The 21,948-nt window shown below is 41.0% G+C and overlaps 1 protein-coding gene across 1 annotated transcript in view; it reads left to right on the top strand.

Moving 5' to 3' along the window:
• ISM1 (isthmin 1) overlaps positions 1–21,948 on the top strand; it is a gene marked incomplete at its 3' end in the record, with an annotated part of 38,642 nt that overhangs the window by 4,779 nt on the left and 11,915 nt on the right. Inside the window, exon 2 of the mRNA XM_079532647.1 lies at positions 15,411–15,647. Coding sequence (XP_079388773.1) covers positions 15,411–15,647 — 237 coding nt within the window. The remainder of the gene's footprint in view (positions 1–15,410; positions 15,648–21,948) is intronic.

Here is a 21,948-nt window from a genome sequence, read left to right as displayed (position 1 = left end):
CCTAGAGAACCTGGAAGGAGCTGGGTCAGTGGTACTTCTGTTGGCTCACCTAACCTGGACAATCAGCACTAGTTCTTGAGTAGTTTTTATTTTGTGGGTCACCCTTTAAACATAAGTCTGTTCTGCACAGGAAGAACACAGCTAGTCTGTCACAGCTGTGACAGCAATATAACGGCAGTAGAACAATGCTGACCCCTAACTGTTATCTGATCGGCACAAGAACCTCATCCCTCCTCCAGCTTATGTTGTCAGTCCCTACATTCAGCCACGTTTCCCTGCTCTGTCCTGGCTTATGCCAACTGTCCCCAAAAGCAGGAGGCCTAGGGTTGAAGCTCTGCTCCTGGTCTTCATGACCCCAGCAATTTCGTTATCGTTTTGCTGTCAGGCAGGAGCTGGTCACTGTGAGCTCCCCTCTGATTTTAACATGCATGTTATGACCTGCTAATAGGTAACCCAGCCCTGGTGCTCAGAGCTTCATCATGCTAAGCTTTCTAATACTTTGCTCTGCTCTGGAATTGTTTTGTTGGGAAGAGATCTATTTAACTAATTCCAGTTATTTTAAGTGTAAATCAGGACCCTTGTTTCAAATTCAGCAAGTGTTTTGTCTCCACTCGTATCTGCTATTTCTGTATATTAATGATCAGTGCCTTATTGTTCCAAAATGATGAGACACTTCTTTAAGGAGCATTGAACGATTAGGTGGAAACTCTGGCTATGTTGTGTTGCAGCATCTGAAAACCTTACAGAAAACTTCACAGAAAGTGAAGTGCAGAGGCTGCCTGCCACAGACATGCCCAGCCCTCGCTCCTCTCTTTGGGCTCACAGGAGCTCTCGTGCTACAGGGCCATTCCGTAGCCACTGTTTGGAAGTGCGGAGGCTGCCTGCTCCCTGCAGAGGTTGTCCTCTGCATCCTTCTTGTTCACACTGAACAGAGCTACTCTGTTGTATCACAGAACTCGTTTTCCTCTGGGAAGAGCAGTGACCTGGGCAGACCTGGCCACAATGGTAGGAAATGATTTTGCCATAACTTTTAATGCTTATATTTCCCTAAAATCTTGAAATGAAATCATACTTAAGACATGATAAGATATGCTGACCATTTAGATATTTTCTTACACGTATATGAACTATAAAATTGAAGCAAACTGGTTTTTGTTTGTCTCGAAAGTGGAATGATAGACAAGATTTAGCAGCTTTGACAGGTCTAAATCCCAGAATTGGTTGCTATGCAACCTTCTGTGCATTTTACCAGTCCTCCATGCTAACAAATGTGATGGCACCCAGTTGTATCTCATTTGCTCTTTTCATAGTGTTGTTCAGTGCATGTTTGGCCTCTTTCGTCAGTCATATATTGCTCTCTGCTTTATACTAATCAACAGCTCTTTGTTCTCTGTAAATGTTGACCTTTTTAAGCATTATTTTTCAGTGGTAGAAGTTGTAGGTCACTGATGCATCTCATTCTTTATTTTGTTGTTTTTTTAAAAAAATTATTTTAATCTTAATCCAAGCTCTTTGAGGTTTCTTTGTTGTTGCTGTTGCTTGCAAACAATGAGTAGCATCATAGGTCTCCAGGCATGAATGCAGGCTGTAGGCACTGTCACAATGACTAATAAAGTGATAACTTAGAACAGAAAAATAGAAAGTGCTTTAGTAAGTTGCAAAAGGAACTTTTGAGTAATGTAGTGATTACTGTTGTACTTGAACACAATTGTGCCTCCAGGATACTGATTTTAAAAGTTTTGAAGGCAAAAAAAATAAAAATAAAAATGTCAGGTTAAATGTCATAGGTGAACGCATACAGATGAGTAAATTTCCAAGAAACAGAGTAGTGAGCTCACTGATCCATCAGTATGAACAGAGCATTTCCAGTGTTGGTGTTTCTTTGTACTTTGAATTTGAAACACCAGGAAAAGAAAGAAAACAAAGTGCAACATAACGTGTTATTGCAACAAGCAATGGTTGGCCGCAGTGGTCAGTTGTGTGGCAGTGTAATGATTGGTCAGGGGAGCTGGTCTGGGAGGTACTGGACAACAGTTCCTTTATCCTTTTGCCTTGATTTACTGTGCTTGGGAAAATCATAGCAGTAGGACATATTTTTTGTATTTTTCCCTTCTAGCTGTCAGCAATATGAAAGCAGGTCTGGAGCTGTTCACCTCTAAACTCCTGTAGACTAATGGCATTTGGGTCCTCTTAATCTTAGGAAGGTGATCATAAAGATGAAAGGAAGATCAAAAATTAAGTATTCCTTTCATCACTCATGATGGGTTCAGACCATGCTGAAAGACAGAACTTTACTTTTACACCTCCGTGCTAGTCCTACGTTCTCAGTGTGTTTAAATTGACTTCATGAAGCAAGAAGAGCCAAGGTCTCAGCTGCAGACCTACCCAAAGTTCCTTTGGAATTTGAATATTTTACAACTCCGTTTTTCTGAAGAATTCATAGGCATGTAACACACATAATCTGGACCTCCACCCATGAAGATAAGCTGGGCTTTGGCATGTGGTTTTCTTCTGATTGCATGAATTCATTTCCATCCACAATGCTGCATTCTTAATTTCACACCCACTTTCAAAAATCTTGGACTGTTTTGTCCCACAGTAGCTCTTCTTACATGGAAAGATTAAAATACTCTTTGTCTGCATGGCTGTTGAGATCAGCACTTGTGGCAACACCATTATGAGTACAGTGTAAGTATCTATAAACTGCCCAAATAGTGTGTCCCACCTCTTTATACCACTGTTCTGAAAAAGTCCTCCCTTTCCAAGGGATAATTACCTAGTCAGTGCTGTTTGTGGACCAAGTTTAACTTCCAGAAAACCTCCTTCAGCTATCTTGCCTTTGCGTTCCCATTGGATTGCATATTCAGGTACTGAGCAATTGAATATTGTTACCAAGGCATCTTTTCTTGTACAAGCCCAGGAAGGCTGAGCAGAAGGTGAGGTCCTTGCACCAGAAGTTGTTCTGTGCTGTAGCCCGTGGTGAAAAGAGGAGGTGACTGGCAGTGGAGCGTAATGTAATGGAAAGAGCAGTGAGAAGGGCCCAATGATACTAAGGCTATTTTGGATGTTACTGTTTCAAAATGTCAAATACTTTTAATGTCTTTCTTGCCTTAGAAGTAAATCAGCAGCAGCAGATTTTGGTACAAGGACACCAAAATTACTCCACTGGAAGTATTTGCCTAAGATTATTATGGGTGTAAGAAGCATAAATTTGCTTGGTTTTATCTGCCACCTATATGTCAGTGTGGGATTTTAAAGACAGTATGAACTTGATCTAATGTGACTAAATACAAATTTACTGATGGCCTTTTGCACAAATTACCCGGGGGAAAAAAAAAAAGGATAAAAACAAAATCTTCTCATTCTTTTAAGGAAAGTTTATAAAAATAAAAAATAAACCAGAGCTAGCTAGCCTGGATTTTGTAAAACCTCAGTGTAATCATCTAGCACATCATATGACTTGCTTATGCGGTTTTAACTTCATACTGGGAAATCGTTTAGTGTCCATGTAGTGCCACAACAGCAATAAAGCTGTCCCTGCCATTAGTGTCTGCAGATACAACTCACATCTGAAAGTGTCTTTTGAAATTACCTCAGTAATCAGACAGGAGTTGTTTAAGATGCAGTTTGTACACTGGCATTTTGCGCAGCTGATTTTAAGAGTCGCTGGACAGAAGAAGTCTGTAAAGGTTCACTGCACAGAGCAGGCTGTAACAAAGCAGTTAATGATTCTTGTGACATGAATGCTGCCATTTCAGTTTATTTGAATGACACTGGCATTCTGTCTTAAATATATCACGTTTTATTAGTTTTGGGGTTTTTTTGAAACCAACTAGATATTAGGCATGGATATGCATCTTAGCTAAACTATAACCTCACCAGCCTGTGCCTTTTCCACTGCAGAGCACACAGAGTTTTTCAAAACATGTAACCACAGTGATATTTTTATAAAGGAATGTTCACCTCATGGGATTTTGTTAAGGTGTTCTATTTTTTTTCAAAGTTACAGCTTCACTTTATTGTACATGATGTCCAATAAAAAAGATATATGTCTGTGATTGGACTTTGAAAAAGGGCCATGGTGCCTATTCCATTTAAAGGGAATGAAGTCAAGCAGTAAATTTGCTGGTCGCCCTTTTCATATTGACTGTATCTCGGCCAGCAGTCGGTCTTTGATGTTGCAACAATAGAGCAAAGGCAGAGGAGGAGGAGGATTAGGACCTCCATAATATGAAAACAAGTCTGCATTCATCATGATTTTTATAGAGCGCACAGTCCAGGTCTATTGGAGGTTTGTAGTATAGTCTCAGTCTGCAGAAGAGTGCAGCAATCTTAACATTTACAGGTGGTTTGCAATTCATCCATCCTCACAGTCTCTTCTTAATTTAGAGTTTGGGCTTTAAACATTTAAACATTTTCTTATTCCTTCCTACAACAAGAAAACAGATGTATGTACGAATAGAGCTTCTGAAGAATCATTTTCCTTTACAGGGATTGATTGTAGTACAATTTATGAAAAGCTAGCTGCAGCATGCCAATAGAATATGTATTCCTCATCTTGTGCTTTAGAATCCTAGCTTTTAATGGGATAGAGTAGAGTGGTTGATATGGGTATATTGAACATTTGTGGAAATATATTTCAAAAGGGGACCTAGGGTAGCCCACCATGCCCATGTCTTTAGATGTCCTGTAACAATAGCACTGAAGGTTTCACATGAGCTATTTAACCTTAGAGTCCTGGCGCTTTTGATATGCATTTAAATGGGAGCAGTGCTAGCTCTTGCTCTTCATCAAGACATACAGAAGGAAAAGGGTCACCCATCTCATGAAAATGCATAAAGTACCAAATTGCACTAAATGCTGGTGAGAATAGGTAGGTCTTTAATTGTGGGAAGAGTTTGGAAAGGGTGGAATAATCTGCAGTGCACTACAGTGGCTGTGCATGCAGTGCTAAGGGAGAATGGAGTGTTCCCAGTGATGCAGCGGTGGCAGGGATCAGTGCAAGGGATCCCTTGTGCAAGGGATCGGTGTCAGAAGTCCAAAGGCAGCTCTTAAGAGACCATCTGGAGACCTACCAAGTGAAATTGCTTTGCTACACTCCAATTCCATTGGCTTTTGCGTAAGGCATGATCCTGCAGTGTCCTGATAAGGCAAAACACCTGGAAATTTTTTCATCAGGCTGCAAGGACATCCGATCCAAAGAAGGAAAGGGAGGAGAAAAGATTCTGATCTGCACATGACGTCTTAGGACTTGATTTAGGGTTGGATCCTGTGCCTTACTGGGAGTTCAGATTGGACCTGTGAGTTGAAACTCGTGAACAAGCTGAGCTGGAGTAGCCCTTTAGATGCCTTATCCTACCTTCATCCCACTACAAACATAAGGAGATGCAAGGCATGGTGCCCCAGGCAGAGCTGAGCTAACCAATCCTGGCCAGGGTAGCTGGGTGTTCAGCTGGGTAACTGCTGCCCCGGACAAAGTACTCCAAGGTATTGGTGAACACTAAATATACAGCTTTTCAGTAAGGAATCTGCTCTTTTATGTAACATCTACCACAATGGTCATTAAAAAGTAACATCTGGTGCCGAAAATACACACATGGTATTTCTGTGCTCTGCTGTATGTCTCCTTCATCAGGTCCAGATACAGCAGTGTCTTAGCTGTCTCTGCTTTACCCAGTTTGCCAGCTGATGAAAGCAAACTACGTGGGGCTGAGCCACTATCAGGTGGGAGCTCTGGCGAGTTAGAGGCATTACTACATTTAAAAGAGTTTGCCCTTGAGGGATCAATAGCTCTGAAAAAGCTGAAATCCATCAGTGGCAGTGAATTTGATTCTTGTTCTTCTTTGATCTGACATTCACGGCTTTCTGAATCATGTAAGTCACAGCTGCCTTTCTCACCTGTTCCTCCCACTTTCTTCTCCTGTCTCCTAAAAGGAGCGCTGTTTTCATATTTGTAAGAATACAGCTACTGCAGTCTTAACATCAAAATAAAATGAACTAATCAGTTGCATAGCAGAAAAGCGAGGGTCTGTTTAGTATTGCCTCTCCAGTTTTCTTTTTTCTTTATTCCATTTAAGTCTTTCCACTATAAAGAAAAAAGAGATTGCAGCTGAAACTGTGCATTTGCACACACGTAGAATGAGTAGGGAAAAGAGTATACCAATTCCCCAGTAAACACTGCTGCTGTTGGTAAAAAAAAGCTACAATTACGTTGTAATCAGGTTATAAACCTCATAGTCTTCCCTTGACAATTATTGCAGTTTAGCTGTAAGAGCCATACGAGGAAAGAAGACATTTATTTATCTCTTTAGCACGGTTAAGTAGCTGGAAGCAAGTTCTGTGCCACAGCCAATGAGGAAATGCTCTTCCAACCTGCTCTGCAATGTATGTGCTGTATACACTTCAGGCTCTCCCTCTATGCAGAAGCAGCTCTTTCTCTCTGGGATCTAGGATGGTGTCTAGGGTCACATCTCTGTTCCTCTAACAGAGGAGGATAGGACATCTCAAACCTGAACTGCTGATCTTTTCTACTTTGCTGCTACCTCTGGCTGCCAGGACTAATCACAGGATGATTTGGGGCTGTTCCATATCGTTCATTGTTGGTGGTTCCTGGGTGGCTTCAGTCCACAAGCAAGTTTGAAAAACAGAAATGCTTATTCCAAGAATAGCTTAGAACTAACTAGTGACTGTAGGGAAGAGGGGAGACAGAAATGAAGATATTTTCTTTTCACGTAAGTATCAGATTCAAAAGCATCTGCCTCGTTCAGTGTGTGTATGGTATTCATTTCCTGTCTGCAGTCTATTGGAATGCCCCCCGAGTCGTTTGAAATTGAAAATCAAGTCATACTTCTTTAATCAGCTCTAGGAAATAGCCCCCCTCCTTTACTATTCTCAGAAAATTTATATATACATGCATAGAATTTATAATATAAAAAGCCCACATTTCCCTCCAGGGTAGATGCTTTCTCTCCTCTTAAACAGAGAGAAGAGTCTTCATGTAGTCTTGGCATGGTGCACTGCGTAGCTTCTCGCCTGCTCTTCTTCCCCATCATGTCACTGGAGGGAGGCCTTTCTCTTGTGTATCTGCTTTCTCTTTTGCTGTCATGAGGGCAGTTCACGGAGATGTAGAAAGAGGGCATAATGTCCATTGATGATGACTTGATACAAAAATACAACTGCTATTGTGCTGCATTTGCAGTTGCAATTTATGCTGATGACTTCCAGTTGCTCGTGTATCGCTCTCCAAAGCTTTCAGATGGAGAGCCTACAGCTGTACGTGCAGGCTTGAAACAGTGCTGTGCTGTTGGAGCAGAGGTGTGTGCAGCCGCTCAGGTTTCTGCTGCTGTTTTTCTATAAACTCCTGAGTGCAGTAACAACCCCTTGTAGAGAGTGTTGTGGGGCATATGCGTGGTGCTAAACAAGCGCTGCCTTTCCTCTGCCTTCACCCTCTAACTTGCATCAAAATGAAAAGTCAGCGTTGGTGGGGAAAGCAGCTAGTGGTGGGTCAAGTAAATTATCCTGCAGTGATTCCATGGTGTGTGCTTTGAGCACCAAGACTCTAGTGATTTACCTTTTTCAAGCACAGGAGTATTGCCAGAAGCACAGGAAACTTTGTGTTTTTGGAATATAACGCTTGTCTGCGTTCTTGCTTTCCTGTTATTGGCTTTTGCTTGTGTGATGAAGTCATCATGTAACTTTTGGTCCGTGGGGACTAAACACTTTCTAGTCTCTAAAAACATCTGCCAGCTAACACAGCCGGACCCATAGACACTTCTGAGAGCATAGGGTGGATATTCAGTGGCATATGAGAAGGAGACACAGAGGCTGAGAATAGCTGTTCCTTGGAAACTAACAGGTGAAGGCAAATTTGAACACTGAAAAGGTCTCAAGTAAGGCTATTCTTTTGGCTAGGGAGAGATGAAAACTTCACTTATTAAAGCTGGTTCACCTAGTGAAATCCTAGCCACAGTGATTTAGTGGAAGAAACTCGCAAAAGGGCCTAGTTTGAAACCCATGGAAATAATTTCAGATGTATGTTTGTTCACTTTCTTTTCCACTGATTTTGTCTGCACTGCAAAGTTTGGCCAAAAAGTTGTATACAAAATTATTAATACTCTAGATTTCCTTTGCTTTTGTGGTTTTGATTACAGCTTAAGGCACATTTCCCCATTCTCCTGGAACTCTGTGTGCACATTCTGATACAGACTTGAAATGGTGACTTTTAAATTTAGCTATGACATAAAGGGATTCTACTTAAAACTATATTACGCTACTGATTTTGTGCAAGGATTTAATAAAGTGTAAATGAATTTGTACTTTCAAGGAATTTTCATTTCAGCATCACAGGTTATAGAAGTGAAATAGCTGGCTTACCCCTCAGTTGGGCATTCGCCTGTTTGGCTGCTCGATCAATGAGTCCTGTATGGAGTGCTCCAGCCAAGTAGCGATTACGGGGGAGATATTCAGGGTCACGAAGAACAGCTGAAAGTTTACAATCAATCAGTTAGGCAACTGGAAGTATCTGTTAACTACAGGCAAAATGTGGCAGTGGTCATTGGTCAAAGCCCTACACCATGTTAGTTCTGTGTACTTGGCTGACCTGTGGAGGGCTAAGGATGTGCTGAGGAACAAAGCATCAGTGTGCGCTGTGTTAGACAATTTGCTAAAAGGCCTCTGTTATTTTCCTGCAGACACTGAATGGTAATCACCACCAAATCCATTATATTATCAAAGTGTTTATACAAACTGACAGCTCCTCACTTCCAAACTGAGCCACACTGTAGTGTTTTCCAGCTTAACCAAACATGAAATACAAGCAAACAACAGAGCACGAAAAATAGCTGCGCTGTGAAAAGTGTGTCCACAACATGTAGGAAGAATTTGCCAGATCTGAGTATAATACGGTCGGTTTTCTTCTTGAGTTCTGAGGAGAGCACTGCCTGCCAGAGGTGTTTACTGAAGATGTAGAAGAGTGGTCTAGGACTTACTGGGCCTTGGAGGAGAAGGCCACCCCAGTACTATGCCCTACGATCTCTGCAGTCATAAGTCTGGGTCATGTGTTCAGTTCTCAAGACTTTCTGTGGAACTAAGGGCTAGAACTTTCTAGTGTAAAAAACTAAAATTGAAGGGCTGTGGTTCTGAGATGGATGTACCTATATGTTTTGAGTTGCTGTTTCTGCTGTAAGCAGCTCCTGAGAGCTATCTCTGTATATGGCAGAAAATCAGCACTGGTACCTTGGGTTTACGCCCCAACATTGAATCTACTCATAGGCGCTGCTCCAGCAGTGACTGTGGGTCACCATGTCTCCTCTGAAGCTCCGCTGTCTAAATAACAACACTGTTCTCTGTTTCTTATGGAGACAGTATTGCTTCAGAAGCCATGCAACCTCTGAAGCTCACGTGTCCCTACAATACCCTGTGGGATGTCTGTGTTTGGTAGTTTTAGCCATTTAGTCACACACAGGGGTACTGCAAGTTTGAAAGAACAGGATACAATGTCATTATACTGTTTTTGCTGGACTAAACACGGAGCTATTAAAAAAGTAGACCATGCAACAGGACTGGTTTTTTTTTTTTTTAGCAACCATAATCAGTGGATTTATCTTCCTTGTACATAATGTTTAAAACAGATGCTCTATTTTGCAGCCACTTCCTGAAAACAATTGTGCACATGCAAGCCAGCGTAGTCCATTTTAAATGATTTATGAATAGTGATTATCTAAAAAGGGCTATTAATTACTGCATCAATTCATTTGTGGCTTCTAAAGATAAGTAAGGTCCTTCACCACATTGATAAATGCGAACATGAAAGCATGCTTCGATGAAAATGAGAGAAGCTGAGTGGTTGATATGCCAACCCTTCGCTGTGACTTCTTCTGGTGGTGGGAGCTGTCTGTGACTCATTAGAATGAATGCGAGTCACACAGGAATTAAATATGAGCATAAGTGGTCTGTCTGCTGTATAAGAAAGCCACAGTAGAGCTAAGAACAGAATGTGGATTTACTGACTGCCTGGACTGTGTTTGCCATTAATGATAACATAGCTGTGCATCTCTGCTTTTCGGCAGCTCACTGCACTACTTGCTTAGCCAGCATTCTCCTCACCCCTGCACCTGCTGGGCCTTGTGCCGCTCATACTCCTGGTATACAAAATAAGTAGATTCACGTGTAAACAAAACTCAGGCGTTCGATCACCCAGGTTCATTACAGATCTTGGATCTGCAGAGGTGAAAGTCTCATGTAGTATCCCAGCATGTTTCTCAGCCTCCCCAGATGGGTTAATTTTAAAGTGATCATTTAGCACTAACCTGGGAACGCATGACAGCCTTCAAAATCAAAACAATCTGTTAAGGCAGGTGGGAAATGAAACCAGCCCTAATGGCAATAATGATTTTCTGTGAAGGCCCCAGGCTTCATTTTGTCTCTGATAGCAATATAATCTTTTATAGCATCTGTGAAGTTTCCTAATAAATAAACATTCCTTGTTGCTAGTGGTTGAAGATGCAGTACAGGTGCATTATGAAAGTGCACTGACAGACTGTCGGGTTCCAATTCAAGACCTCTTGTCAAGATCATTTTACAAGATATTTCAAAGGAGTATACAAGAAATAAAAAAAGCAGTGTAGCTGCAGCAAGGATTTGGTAATAGATTCCCTCTCTGTCTGGGAGTTGTTAGGTTTATAAGCTGCATCAGTTTTCATCATTCTTTCAGCTCTATCATTAGCAGTGCTTGCAAACGTGTCCTCAGCTTGGCAAGTGGGGAGGGAATGAAGGAAGGTGAGTATGAAAGAAGTAGGAGAGAAAGAGCAGCTCCTCCAGAGTATTTTCCATAGTTCCAGTTGCTCATCCCTTATTCTGTCTCAGTTGTTTTTCCAAATCTGGAAATTAAAATAAGGAAGAGAGGAGGGAGATGGATTCTTCACCTGATAAAAAAATGGAGAGAACTTCTCTTGTCTCCTAGCTGAGTATTTTTAGAAGTTCCCATTTCTGTTTAATTTTCTATGGGAAGGAAACGGCGCATTTCCCTGCAGCTCACATCTGACATGACAAAGGAAGCAAAAATAAGAAAGCAATGGACAGAGTTAAAATACCTGTTTGATTATCAAAAAGTTAAACTGCAGTAGGAAATTCTTCCTGCCTGCCGTGCTGTACACACTCTGGTGATGCCTTTTACCCACCTGGATCACCAACATTTAGTTATACTCAAAAAAATGCCCATGAATTGTTCTTCCCTATGCCACAAATGCATTGATATATGGGATTTTAAACCAGATCAGAGTGACTTCATCAAGTCTCACAGCAGTTGGTGGCAGAGATGGGAAAACAATACTCTGGGTCTGTTTTTACTTTCTTGTACATCACAACTCATCCTTCACACTCCACCCTGTAGAGTTTCTGTTGTGAAGAAGACAATATCACATTTTATCCCCATACTATTTTTTCTAACATATTTTTACCGTACTGTCCATTTGCCATCCCTCCAGAGCCCACACCAGTCAGACATGGGGTACCGAATTATTGCCTTCCCTTTTCCAGTGATGAGTATGGCAAGGTATGTTATTGTGTAATGCAAACAGCGTGGCAGATTCCCTCTGTAGGGTTTATTCACTGCCTTGTCACACGGCTGTGAATAATGAGTTCCTGCCCTTCTATACTATCCACACAGAACACTCAGAAATCTTTAGCTGTTTTGTACTAGGGACTTCCTGATCCCATGGTGACAGCAGAACTGTAGCTGACAGCAATGAAGAGTAACTCCTTAAAAGTCATCTTAATGAAAAGTTATGAATAATCCTGTTAAATGAAGGACAAAAAAACTGATTTATCTTAAAATATTCAGAGCAGATGCATCATTTGAGCAAGAAACCAATGATGTGCCTGATTTAGAAATGTCATAACTTCAAAGAAACTGAGTCAGTAGTTCAGAATGAAATGACATGGTTTCTAAATCAAGGGAAGCAACTTTGCTTTCCCAAAAACAATTGGAAATACAAATTACGTACACCTAAAAATAAATACTGTGAAGTAAAAACATGTGAAATAACTTAGAAATAAGTAGGGAAGGATATCCCTCCACACATTTTCATCAGTTAGCCTTGTAACACAAACACTGTTTTCTTCAGCAGTCACACTGGCATTGTGGCGAGGACAGCCTTCTCCCTGTAGGCAGACCTTGGGAGATCCTTTGCCTGAGGTAATGCAGGAAACCAGCGAGCCTGCAATCTGCTTGTCAGGTACAAGCTCACTTTTTATCCATGGCAGCTCTGCTATGTTTGTACTAAAAATATGCATTTTTAGTAACACCGCACATCAGCTTAGACACAACACTAGGATTTACCTGTCTAAAACCAGACCTCCCGTTCATTTTAATAACTGAGAAAAAATGGTCTTTTCCTCCTGGTACCGTGAGCAGATGATAGCTGAATCTGCGGCCAGTGACAGAACATGAAGGAGCAGCACAAAGCTGCACCAGGGGAGGTTCAGACTGGATATGAGGAACAATTTCTTTACCACAAGGTGCTCCAACACCAGACCAGGCTTTTTAGAGAGGTGGTGGATGGCCCATGCCTGTCAGTGGTCAAGAGGCATTTAGGCAATGCCCTCAGTAATACGCTTTGACTTTTGGTTGGCCCTGAAGTGGTCAGGCAGTTGCACTCGGTGATCTCTATCGTTCCTTCCAGCTGAACCATTCTGAAGTTGTTTCTCACTGACACTGCCATTAGAAACGTATTACTAGTGTTGAACCAGGGTCTTCTTATGTCCACCCTGACCATGCAGAGTGGACTATCTTCTACCTCTGTGCAGCAGTCTTTGGTAAGGACAGTTACCACATTCCCCCTCCATTTTCCTTTTTAATGTTCAACAACCCCAACTCAATGAGCCTGTAATTAATGACAGCCCCTGCCCCAAGCAGCTTGGTAGTGGGCCCGATCAGCCTGATGTCATTACTTCACCATGACAATTTTCTAACTAACTCCATGTGATATTCCATCTGTCTGACACTATTAAAATCTTTTTATATAGTCCATATTATTGTAGTTGCTGAGCTCCCCGCGAACATCACAGGGAGGGAGGGAAGTGCTGTTATCCCCATCAAGGCACAGACAGACCGTGACCTAACAAGATCACACATGGAGCCTTATCAGAGAATTAAAAGTAGGTCTCTAAAGTCCTTGGCCAGCTCTCCAGCTGTATGGGATGGTAACACAGAGAATCAAGATGCTCCTGACTTTGTAAGCAAATAAGTATGAAACTATATGTGAGAAGTGCATTTTTTTTTAACAAAATCTCACTTTATTTTTAATAAAGGCGAGATTATGTGCATGACACCCCAGGAAAAAAAGAAATTAAAAATACCACATTTTTTTGTTCCTTTTTGAAGTAATTTAATAACAGTGCAGTTACTCCTTGTTGATCAGGCAGAACTGACAAACCATTTAATCCTCATGTGCCAAGTTTGAAATTAAGTTCTGTTGGTTAAGTGTTAAGTTAAAGCTCAAGCACATGGGAAAGGAACCTAAAGTTAGCTAAGTGGCCATTGGTTTTGTTTCCCAGAGCTTACTGTCATGTGATTTACTTTCTACTTTGTATTAAATAAGGTGTGTGCTAATGGATGGCCCACCAAAGACACGTCTTGCCCGGTTTGCAGTGAAAAGTAGCATCCCTGGTTTAGCTTTCAGACAATACAGTTAAGAGCACATAAACTAATCCATGCCTATGAATGAATTTGGAATGAACTTTGTTCACCAGTGCTAGTGATGGATGAGTAATGGTCTTTTGGGACTTTCACAGTGTAACCATTCTGATCACAAAAGTGCTACGAACAGTTCAATACTACTAAATCTGACTCTGCACTTCTTTACAAATGCAATGCAGTGAAGGGGAGAGGAGAAATGCCTTTTACTTGAGATTTCACTTAGTCCCAGATTAACTCTTAAATCTTGGTTTATTTAAATCCCTGAACATTTTTCCTGTAAGTGTGCACAGATTTTATTGTAAAATCTCTTCAAAGGTCATTTTAGAACATTCTGTGCAAATAAACAGAAAATAAAGGAAAAGGCATTGGAATTGCTGCCTATTTGAGACCTTAACAAAAGGTACGTTAGCTTAATTTGAGCCAGAGGAGCTGGATGGAGGTTGTGTTTAACCAGATATGCTGGCAAAAACATGCTTAAGAAGAGCCAGAACCACATGTGGCCACTCCACTTTAATTGTGCTTGTTTTAAAAGATATGTCTTTAACATTTACCCTATCCATTCTTGCTGTCTCTTTATGAACTGAAAATAAAAGCTCCCCAGGCAGTCATACTAAGACCTCAAACCTAAAATTCTTCAGCTGAGTCAAAAGCAAAACCTATGTTCAATCAGCCCCACGCATTTTTTTGTAGCTGTAAGAAGATTTGATTTGTCTACCTCTTTTTTTTTTTTTTTTCCCCCCAAGTCCCCAGGCCAGTCCTAACCCAGAGAGTGTTTTGATACTGAATGTAGCTCCTTGGTGAGGTCAAAGGCAGCAGTGACAGCAGTGCTACTGGTCCGAAGGCAGCCTGCTGTAATAAACTACATAACCCAAAAGTACGCTCAGCAATAACAAAAGCATTAACTGCTGACCCACAGCTTGATGAAATTCAATCCCACCATTAGGCAAACATGAAAATGAGATCCCAAAGGAAGGAAGGAAGGTTCAGATGTTCAAGACGAGAGAAGTCGGGTGAGAAAGACAGATAGCTAGATGGAAGTTGCTACAAACTAAGGAGAGAGAGAAGGAAGCTGCCAATTCAACATAGTAGGATCCTTTCATATCATGAATTTGAACTAAAACTTAACAGTCAGGGGTTTTGCTCCAATTTGGAACAGTGCAAACTGAAATGCTTTGTAGTAAAGATATCCTTCTACCATTTTAGGGACATAGAATTATAGAATCATTTGAGTTGAAAGGGACCTTTAAAGATCATCTAGTCCAACTCCTGCACAATGAATGTGAACACTTACAGATAGATCAGGCTTAATCTGATATAACTTGATTTCACAGAGCTTGCCTCAGTTATTCATGTTTTCAGAACTGCTTTAAGTTAGATGCTTGTGTTAGTATGTTGATGTCACTTGAAGGCTGGAATGTTCCAGGAACCTAATTGAGCTAAGCACCCGAATCTGACTTAATTTTCTCACGTGTCATATGGTTACAGATCCCCACTAGTGTAACTGAGTATATTTCAGTGAGAATCAGGAGTCAAACTCATGAAACCTGAGACAATACATCATAATTTCTGTTTGTTTAAAAACCCAGCTTTGGGTCAGGATGCCATAAGAACCTCTATCTGCACTCTGCAGTCATCATTAGCAGAAAGTTGGATGTGGGGGTGCTGGCAGGACTGCACCTCAGTTGTTGTTATAGTGCATTGCTTTTTTTCCCAGAACACGCTCACTGCAGATGACCATTCTCCTGAAGACAGCTTTAGCCTGAACCCCGAGGACAGAAGAGAATACCCTGATCTCCAGGCTGCCCACCGGCCATTCTCTAAGCAACGATTCAGGCAGGAAAATGGGCACACATCCTTACAGAGAGATGGACCTAGATCTTTCCTTTTGGATCTCCCAAACTTCCCTGACCTGTCAAAAGCCGATATCAACGGGCAGAATCCCAACATTCAGGTACAAATTTATGCTAACCTGTGATATTTTATGAAGCTACACAAGATCATTTTACTGAATCAAGCGAACTTTCAGCTTGGCTTCTATGTGATGCAGTCAGTATACCCTGCCTCTCTACCAAAAAGAGATTGTATATACTCTTTGTCTTCAGTGAATGCATAGATTTCAGGTTTTTTCTGAATTTCTCTTTGGATATTGTTGATTGCAGAATGTAGGTATCAATGCAGACCTATCCGTGATACTAAAGTCATCTCTGCTTTTGCATTTTAGAATATATTCTCTTCTTTGATATTAAAGGGGTATTTTCAATTCTGCTTTCAACTCTCCACTATAAAATTTGTTTATAAACAAATCTTTTGGTATGCTATTATAAAGTGCCACCATTCCCAAATGTTATAAGAGAATAGTGTAGCAGAAATGCTAAGTCATGGCCTGCACCAGTGATTGAGCACCTGGTGGGAAGGCAGGGCCAACCCAGGGAAGCTGGTGAGTGCAATGCAGCTGAGTGACTGGAAGGACTGGAACCAGGATCCACCCCTTCCCAGGCCTCATTTAAAGATTGGCACTGGAAGTAAGGGTATCTTGTTGGAGATCCCTATCTACTAGAGGTCTTCCAAAGGTAAGCAGTTTTTCTTTCTTTGTTTCTGCAGCTGCTGCATTTGGGTTTGTTCTCATTTGCTGCTGCCTAGGATTGTGCTAGTTCACTCTTATTGCTGTACTTTCCATCATGTTACAGCATTACAACAGATCTTTAAGTTTCTTCTCAAAATGTGGTCCTCTCTATAGAACCATGCCTTAAGAGTCAATTTCTGCAGCAGCTGAAAAACTGTAAAAGAAAATCTGTCTGCAAGAAACTTTGTTATATGTTATTCCTCAAACTATTCTTGGGTTTGGAATGGCCTCTTGCAAGCCATTTGCATCTTTAAAACTTCAAGGCTTAGAAAGAGGAAAAAATGAGTGATTTGTTTTTAATTCAGAACCTTAAAGCAAAATTGGCGTTAATAAGAAGTCTTTTTTAACCAAAACAATAAATTGAAATGTTGTTCCGCCTAAGATGTGCTTATAAAAACAATACGCTAATAGAACTAGTTTTCTGGCTAAATAAATTCCTGGCTTCTTGCAGTTCCCCAGCCCACAAAATTACCATTCCTTTTGATATGTCTAAGAAGTACATACATAAAGATATAATAGACCTATTCGTGAGAGAACAAGCTGTCTCAAAGTCAACACTCCATTACTTCATAGATGGCTCGCAACATTAAGAAGTCTAACCGATTTGGATCAAGTGCAGGTCTAATACTTGACAGGCCAAGGTAGTAAACACGTTCAACATGTGGTGCCTGTACACATCCTTCTAAAAAGCCTCAGGAAGGGAAGGTAGGGAAGCTATAAGGGCCCCAGATTGTGGGAGGAGGTAAACAGTGTAATATCACTGTTTCAACAGTATGTAAACCACGGAGGAGGGCAGGAGGAGACAAAAACCTTCTCTGATTCGTGACAGCACTTTATGTTTGGACTTAGGGAATGGATAAATGATTGGAGGATGGAAACATTTCCCTGGCTTGTCTTTACAGTAACTGCTTCTGCTATGACCTCTTTTTCCACCACCTGATGCTGGAAATGTGTCAGCCAGCTAAGTCAGCAGTTTTGCTGGACTCTGAGAACTGGAAACCCTTTTCCTGTAGACTGGAAAACATTGGGCAACATTAATCCCAGAGCTTTTTCTTACGTGTAAGGATCAATTCTTTCAGAAATAGGCTGCCTATGTTCTGTATTATACTTAGCTTATTCAGGTGCATAAGTAGGGATGCGCAAATCTTCCTTAAGTTCCTAGTTGACAGTCCTGCAGCAGTTTAGGCCTTACAGAGATAAAAATTTCATTAATTCATTAAAAAATCATTTGCAGAAATGACTTTGAAGAAATTTTATTTCTTTGCCTGAATATTGTAAAAGGCTGGTTTATTCTCATGGGGGAGGAGGGGGAATTAAAAAAAAGAGCTATAGGGAATTCTTGCTTATTAAGTAATAACTTATCTGAATGACAGTGATAACAGTTAGTGACTAGCAATTTTCTCATCAGCTGTTTGGCAAACAAAGGCATAATCAATGCTCATCTTTTGTTTTGCTCACTAGCTTTGGGGTTGGTGAGCTATGATCCTAAGAGCATTAATTTAGAGTCACAGAATCATTAAAATTGGAGAAGACCTCTAAGATAATCTTATCCAGCCATCTGCCTACCACCAACATTGCCCACTAAACCATGTCCCTTAGTACTACATCTACCCTTTCCTTAAACACTTCCAGGGATGGTGACTCCACTACCTCCTTGAGAAGAAAGATTTGCCTAGTAACCAACCTGAACCTCCCCTAGTGCACCTTGGGGCCATTTGCATCTCATCCTATCATTGTTACTTGGGAGAAGAGGCCAACTCCCACCTCACCAGAACCTCCTTTCAGGCAGTTGTAGAGAGCAATAAGTTGTAGAGAGCCTCCTCTTCTCCAGACTGAACAGTGGGCTTGATCCCCTTGATGTCCTGCATATGCCGTGTGCTAGCACTCAAGATGATCTATTTCATAACCTTCCCTGGCACTGAGGTCAGGTTGACAGGCCTGCAGTTCCCCACATCCTCCTTATGACCATTCTTTCAATAGGAGTCACATTGACAAGCCTCTCTGAGGACCCCTCCAGTTGGCAAGGACCTCTGATAGATGGTGGAAAGCAGCTTGGCTATTGCCTCCACCAGCACTCTCAGGTAGATTAAATACATGTAAATAATGAATTGAGAACCTCAGCCTTTTCCTTATCCTCAGTGGTCACATTCCATGCTGCATGCAGTAAAGGATGGAGATTCTCTTTAGCTCTACTCTTACTGTTAATATACTTGTAAAAACACTTTTGTTGTCCTTAACCATACTGGCCAGGTTGAGTTCAAGCCGGGCTTTTGCCTTTCTAGACTTCTCTCTGCATATCCTAGCAATTTCCTTGTACTTTCCTTGATTTGAACCCACAGCCTCTCTTCACTTTTATTAGTGTAGGCCTTTGTGGATCAAAAATAACTGAACATTTTAAAATTCAGCCTAAGAAAGCAGGTTTTGAAGAGAGAACTTCAGTGAGTTCTCTTTATGGCCATTCCTTCTCTGGTTTTCTGTGAGAATGTAACTGCTATATCATGCCCTAGTTATGTTCTCTTTTGGAGAGGAAGTAGTGGATTTCAGAACACCATCACAGGAATTCAGGAAAATATGTCCCCCAGGCTACTACTGTATTTATCAGGTGATAATCAAATGTAAGTGTAGTGACCTGCCTTCTAGAAAAACCTCGGAAACAATAATTAGTGCCTGCAGTAAGGGAAATGCTGTTTGACTCTTTGCATGCAAGGCACAAATTACTAAACTAAACTTTCTGTGGTGTTCTTGCCTTGTTAAATCTTGCATCATTTTGAGTGGCATTTTGTGCCTCAGCATTGCTTTCATAGAGGTTGTTTTAGAGTAACTGTAGCAGCAGCTGTCAAGCACAGGCTGGTTGTTTGGTTTGAAGTATTAGATTTTCTTTATTTTGGTCATTTCAGCTTTTCTCTCAATGCTTGGGAGACTTCAGGAAGAGAATGGGATTTAAAATGTTGATCATGTTTTTCTCTGCATTTTTTTGTCTCTTTTTTCATAGATTTACACTTGTTTGACATAAACTAGCTGAGGGATGCTTATGCAGACCTTGTAAACGGGCAGAGTAAGACAGAATATTTCATACTTCTAAGTAACAGAAGGAAGTCATGCAGGGGATGAATAGAAACTTGCTTGTTTTTCATTTCTGATCAGCTTTTCTCTTTTCTCCTAACCAGCCTTTTACAGCCTCTCAGCTGTTCTCTGAGGCCTGAGACTCTGTCTCACCTTCCTGGCTGTTCCTCTGGGACCTCAACATGCAGTTGAGATTTTGCTCATGTCCCTCCTTCTTACTCCTGGTTTCCCACTCTTGCGTAGGTGGTTGCTGCTTTCCTAGCAGTGGTGAACAACAAATAACAAGAAAAGGAAACAATTCCCTACTGTTTGTCACACAAAGGCTTTCCATTGATACTGATCTTATAAATAACTTGAATCTTGATCAAATGTCAAAACCAGTATACCTGAAATACAACTGGGTGAGTTCCAGTTGTGACAGTTGACGAGACAAGTTCTGAACAGAAACAGAGTTAGGCAGGATTTCTGACCTAAAAAATGTCAACGTGTCTTAGAAAGCATATGATTAAATCTATTTTGATTAGTATTCTTGCTGAAAATTGTGGCACTGGGAATAATAGAAGGCAGAAGTTAATGCTGCCTGCTTGAGGAAATGTCACTTGAGAACTGTGGGCTGTTTTTCTCAGTCATGGCATACCAGTACTTCTTTGTTAGTTTTATTTATTCTCACAGAATTGTTTGAGTTGAATGAGACCCTTAAGGGCCGTCTAGTTCAACTCCCCTACTGTGAACAGGGACACCTACGCTAGATCAGATTGCTCAGAGCCCCGTCCAGTCCGACCTTGAATGTCCCCAAGAATGGGGGCACCTATTACCTCTTTGGGCAACCTGTCTCACCATCCTTACTGTAGAAAACTTTCTTCTTATATCCAATTGAAATCATCAGTGTTCCAGTGTGAAACCATTTCCCCTTGTCCTATGACAATAGATGTTGCTGATGTCCTCTTCTTTCTTATAGCCTCCCTTTAAATTCTGAGAGGTTGCTCTCAGGTGTCCCCAGAGCCTTTTCTTCCCCAGGCTGAACAGCCTCAGCTCTCTCAGCCTGTCCTTGTAGATTCCTATTCTTTATATCTACTCAATTTCTACCATCTCTTAAAAAAAAATAAATAAAAAATAAGTAAATAAAAATACACAGTACCAGTCACTCTAGGAGAAACAAGGCTGTACGGTTGTTTGTTTGTTTTTTTTTTTTAAAAAAAAAAAAAAAAGCTACGGAGTTCAACTCTTCTCTAGGTTCATCAGTATCCATTCCTCATCTCTATTCATATCACACAGCTTTGAACACAATTTATTAAATTTATTTTTTGGAGAAACTTCATGTTTCTCCAAAATGTATGAAACTTTATGTCTGAAGCTGCTAGTTTCACTGCAGTGGAAAGCAACACCATCTTAGTATCATCACAAAAGATTCAGCATTATCTGTGGCACTGAGTTCTAACCAGGATGTCCCACCTCTAATCTAGCTCTTTAAGGACAAGAGAGCTGTGGTAGCACTGAGTTCTTGTAATGCCTTTATGGTTTGATTCTTTGAGATAACAGGGACAATTGCTGCTATTAAGTTAAAACCCAGGAAAGTGGAGAGTGCTTGTTCCTTTTCTTGTTCCTTCAGCTGGGTCTGTACTATGGAGAACTCTCTGCTTCAAAGAGCAGTTGCCTGGTCAGTCTGTCTGCTTTGCTGCACTCACTGCAGCAGCAGAAACAGAGCGTAGCCATGTCAGGAGCTAAGCTAGTCCTCTTAGCAACCTGGAAGGATGAGTCTTGGCAGAGCTGGGTGCTGGAAAGCCATGGCTAGCAGCTTCTTGTAGCGGAGCTGTGACCTCTGCAGTGATTTACTGTCGTAGTTAAGAAGAGCTTGCCACAGAGTGCACAATTCAGACCAGGGCTTGGGACCAGAACTTGAATTGAAGGATTCAGGTAGGCCCATCAGAACAAAAATTTCAGGATTTGAGTCGTATTGTCTTCATTGCTCCAAGCAAACTTTAATACCTTTCGCTTTCATCTGGTGAGTCCAGAAAACTGTTCTAAGTGAGCTGTCATTACATTACCAGAAGTAATTTTTCATCACTACAGACATCATTTTAGCTCAACTGTTATGTTATCATTTCAGTATCTTATAATTAATCAATTTCAGTTCTGCTGTTACAGTATTTACCTTGCTGACTTGTACGTGTCCATCTTTACAGGATGGCAAGTTGTGCACTGAAAACTTGCATCAGTTTCATGAAGGCAGCAGTAGAAATGTCCCAGAACCCATGGCTTGCACAATACTGCAAGTGTACTTCTTCTTGTAACAGAATTTTCCAGTTGCTTAGGGCAATGTTTACACCATTAAAGTGAATTCAGAAACATTGTCTCAGTAAACAGGACAAAGTACTTAAGAACTTTTTGTGCACTCCAGCAAGTGGGATAATATTTATCTTCTGTATACTTTTGGCCAGGAGAGAATTGGATGTTGATGTCCCAAGACATCTGTGCTTGATACATTTGTTTCGTTAGAAATTCATTGCAAATCTGTTGTTTTAATGTACCTATGCCAATTGTTTTTAACAATTTTTAGAGGAACATC

The sequence above is a fragment of the Tetrao urogallus genome (assembly GCF_951394365.1).
Source record: "Tetrao urogallus genome assembly, chromosome: 2".
Classification (NCBI taxonomy): domain Eukaryota; kingdom Metazoa; phylum Chordata; class Aves; order Galliformes; family Phasianidae; genus Tetrao; species Tetrao urogallus.
The sequence above is the reverse complement of the archived record's forward strand: the minus strand, read 5'-3'. Positions and strand labels throughout refer to the sequence as shown.